The sequence below is a fragment of the Chrysochloris asiatica genome, unplaced genomic scaffold, assembly GCF_000296735.1.
Source record: "Chrysochloris asiatica unplaced genomic scaffold, ChrAsi1.0 scaffold00100, whole genome shotgun sequence".
In the NCBI taxonomy this organism is placed as follows: Eukaryota; Metazoa; Chordata; class Mammalia; order Afrosoricida; family Chrysochloridae; genus Chrysochloris; species Chrysochloris asiatica.
Genome location: NW_006408618.1, coordinates 3,674,843 through 3,678,964, shown reverse-complemented (window position 1 = coordinate 3,678,964; position 4,122 = coordinate 3,674,843). Strand labels below are relative to the sequence as shown.

General features: G+C 39.8%; 1 protein-coding gene across 2 annotated transcripts in view; it reads left to right on the top strand.

The window, feature by feature from the left end:
• Positions 1-1,742: 1,742 nt before the first annotated feature.
• Positions 1,743-4,122, top strand: part of RC3H1 (ring finger and CCCH-type domains 1) — a 95,307-nt gene continuing 92,927 nt past the window's right edge. The window contains exon 1 of one of the 2 annotated variants that reach the window (XM_006867060.1): positions 1,743-2,002. In XM_006867060.1, the coding sequence (XP_006867122.1) occupies positions 1,772-2,002 (231 nt within the window). In that variant the 5' untranslated portion in view covers positions 1,743-1,771. The remainder of the gene's footprint in view (positions 2,003-4,122) is intronic. The other variant, XM_006867059.1, reaches the window with a different exon arrangement.

Sequence of the window (4,122 nt, the reverse complement as noted above, 5' to 3'; positions counted from 1 at the left end):
ATCCTTCCTCTTTGTTACCAGCTTTTGCATTTCAATTACCAGTAGTTATCAGTGCGTCTTGATTGCATGTTTGATCAATTTCAGACTAAAATGATAGAATTCTTCCATTTCATCATCACTGATTTTAGTGGTTGGTGCACGATTTTAAATTCTAGTGATATTAACTGGTTTTTCTTGTAGGAGTATGGCTTTTATCCTATCCACAGACAGCATTGTATTCCAAGATGTATCTTCAAATGCTCTTTTTGACAGAGAATGTGATTCCATTCCTTTCAATTTGTCATTCCTTACATAGTAAACCCTATGATTGTCTGATTCAAAGTGGCTAGTCCATTTCTGCTCACTAATGCATAGGATATGCATTCCATTTCGTTTTTTGCAACTTCCAGTTTTCCTTGATTCATACTTCGTACACTCCATGTTCTGATTACTAATGGATATTGCAGCTATTTATTCTCATTTTGAATTGTGTCACATCAGCAAATGAAAGTCCCAAAAGCTTAGAGCCATTCGCATCTACTTTGACGAAGCAACTCTTTCCCAGGCGTATTTTAAGTATCTTCCAACCTGAGGGGCTAATCCTTTGGCATTATATATTAGACAGTATTCCACTGCTATTCATAAGGTTTTCAGTGGCTAACCACTCAGAAGTGGCCTTCCTCTCCTTCTTAGTCTGGAAGCTCATCTGAAACCTGTCCACCATGGGTGACCCTGCTGAAATTTAAAATACTGGTGGCATATCTTCCAGAATTACAGCAACTCACAAGCTACCACAGTATGATAAACTGATAGACCAGTGGAGGATCATTCTGGTTAATAACTCTTTACTTAACCATTTTCATCACCTAGGAACCAGGATAATGTTGTGTTAGGGCGTTGATTTCATTCTGACTTATAGTGGCCCTATTGAACAAAGTAGAGGTGCCCCGTAGGGTTTCCAGGTAAGTAAATCTTTATGGGAACAGATTGCAGGCCTTTTTACCTATGGAATGGCTGGTGGGTTCAAAATGCCGTTTTTTAGGTTGGCAGCCAAGCACAGTACCATCAGGGCTCTTTTAGGTTAACATCTACCTTTTATAGATTTGCTCTATGTAAGCATTTAGAACAGTATTTGGTGACTAGTTCTGTAAATAGTAAAAATTATAATGATGTTCTATAAAATATCTTTTATATTTGTATAGTTTTTAATACTTAGAATAAATGTGTTTATTTGTACATTGTGATTAACAAATTTTAAGTTTTCTGCAAGGCCGTATTTGTAGAACTGTTAACTACTTAATTACAAAGATTAACACAGGGTCAAATTCTTCATAGATATTAATATAATATCCATTGCTAATAGACTCCTAGTGTGGCACTGTAGGATAAGCACTGGACTACAAACCATAAGGTCAGCGATTTAAGTCTACCAGTTGCCCTTGCAAGCCCTGCACAAAGTAGCTGAGTTGAAATCAACTGGATGACATTTAACAATAATAGTTTCATGTGAATGATAGTTTATCAATTTAAATGTGGAATTAAAGGTTGTCGGGTGAAGCTGGATTGGTGATGTGTGTGTGTTGATCATTTGAACTTAAAAAGAAGACGTTTTCAATTTTTCCTTTTTCTTTATTTTCTAGGTTATATTTCACACTATGTGCTGACTGTATCAACAGAAGATATTAAAAAAAAAAAAAAAAAGACAAACTTTTTTCAAAGATTTTGATTCCAGTGGAATCTTTGCTTTAGATTTTTTGTGTATGTGTGTTAGTAAATTGTAACTCCAGAAGCAATGCCTGTACAAGCTCCACAGTGGACGGATTTCCTGTCCTGCCCAATTTGCACTCAGACTTTCGACGAAACAATTCGAAAGCCCATCAGTTTGGGCTGTGGCCATACTGTCTGCAAGATGTGCCTGAATAAACTCCACCGCAAGGCTTGCCCATTTGACCAGACTACTATCAATACAGACATTGAGCTCCTCCCTGTGAATTCAGCATTGCTGCAGCTAGTGGGTGCTCAGGTAAGATGAGTACCTTCATACTTTAAATTTCCCTGTACATATTTCTCTCTTTCTCTTTTTATCTAGGTACAATTTTGTTAGGTACTATACACATCCTTTATTTTACTATGTTCAGTGACTGCTGTGGTAACTGTCCAGTGTTTTTTTCAATCATAGTTCAGTAACATCATTTAATCTAATGGTCAGATTTTCAACACACTTAACTATTTAGATCACAAGAGATATCTAGGAAATAAGCAGTAAGATCTTTGTGTTGAAGAAAATATCACTCATGAACTCATTGCACTTTAACTCAATAGAAAGGTTGAAGATAACGTTAGGCATATTTACTTAGTAGGCCGTAATGGAAATGAAAATGAAGGTGTTAAAAACTGGAAAGCATAACTTTTGGGAGCCATTTATTTAGAATAGGAGCAGATATCTCTGTTGTTGTTGTTACGTGCCGTCGAGTCAGTTTCGACTCATAGTGACCCGATAGAGGGTTTCTGAGGAGTGGCTGGTGAGCTTGAACCACCAACCTTGCAGTTCAAACAACCTCGCAGTCCAACACATTAACCCATGGATTCACACCAGAGCTCGAAACAAATTCCCTGACTGGGAAGTGAAACTGAGTTGTGGCGGTGAAAGGGCCGAATCCTAGCCACTAGACCACCAGGGACTGATACATATCTTTGGTGGTGGTGGTGGTGGTTATGTGCTGTAGAGTCGGTTTCGACTCATAGCGACCCTGTACAGGATTTCTGAGGCTGAAACCTTTACAGGAGCAGAAAGCTTTATCTTTCTCTCACAAAACAGCTGGTAGTTTCGAACTGCTAACCTTGCAGTTCGCAGCCTGATTCATAACCACTACACTACCAGAGCTCCTTAAATATCTCTAGGAACCTCAATAAATAAATTAGTCTGGTAATTCTGAAGGTATCCTTGAAAAGCTTGTTTCTGTATTCTTAGATTACAGATCAGTATCCTCAGAAATCCTGGTGTGGTACTATAGCATAAGCACTGGACTGTTAACCATACGATTGGTGGTTCAAACCCACAAGCCACTCCTTGGAAACCCTATACAGGGTCACTATGAGTCAGAACCGACTTGCTGGCACTTAGCAGCAACAACAGTCCTTGTTGTTGTTGTTGCTAGGTGCCGTGGAGTCGGTTCCGACTCATAGCGACCCTGCATAGGGTTTCTGAGGCTGTAACTCTTTATGGGAGCAGAAAGCCTCATCTTTCTCCCGTGGAACAGCTGGTAGTTTCAAACTGATGACTAAAATTAGCAGCCCCATTCATAACCACTGCTACCAGAGCTCCTTACAACAGTCTGTAGAAGGATTCAAAAGGTCAAGGAAGCCAACTCTAGAGGATCAGGTTTTTGCAAAATGGACACAATTCTTAAGTAATCTCTCACTAGTAAGTTTGCATAAGGAGCTCTGGTAGCATAGTGGTTATGAGTCGGGCTGCAAACTACAAGGTCAGCAATTCGAAACTGCCAGCTGTTCCACGGGAGAAAGATGAGGCTTTCTGCTCCCGTAAAGATTTACAGCCTCAGAAACCCTGTACAGGGTCGCTATGAGTCAGAACCGACTCCACAGCACATAACTCCTATAATCATCAATAAATGACAGGCAGCAGCCAATACCAGCCAAACCCGCCCTAAACTGAGGTGTGCGGAAAAGCAAACAGTGCACACCCTTCCATTCATTAACTACACCCACAGAAGACAATTGGTGAGAGCCAAAGAACACAAAAACATACAATTAGCCCTCTCCACAGCAGCAAAAAGATGGGAGACAGACTAAATGCTCATCAGTTGAAGAATGGCTAAACAAACTTTGATACACACACACAGAGGAATATTAAGCAACGAAGAAGAACCTGCAAAACACCAGTCAACATGGAAAAACCTGGAGGACATTATGCTGAGTATTAAAAAAAGACAAACACTGCATGAAACCACTACTGTAAAAAGTTAAGAAAAAATATTCTTGCTAAAAGGACTATTCTATGATGGCCAAAGGGCAGGTGGGATGGGGATTGTTGTTGTTGTTGTTAAGTGCCTTCGAGTCGGTTCCGACCCATAGCGACCCTGTACAGGGTTTCCGAGGGTGTAAATCTTAACGGGAGTAGAA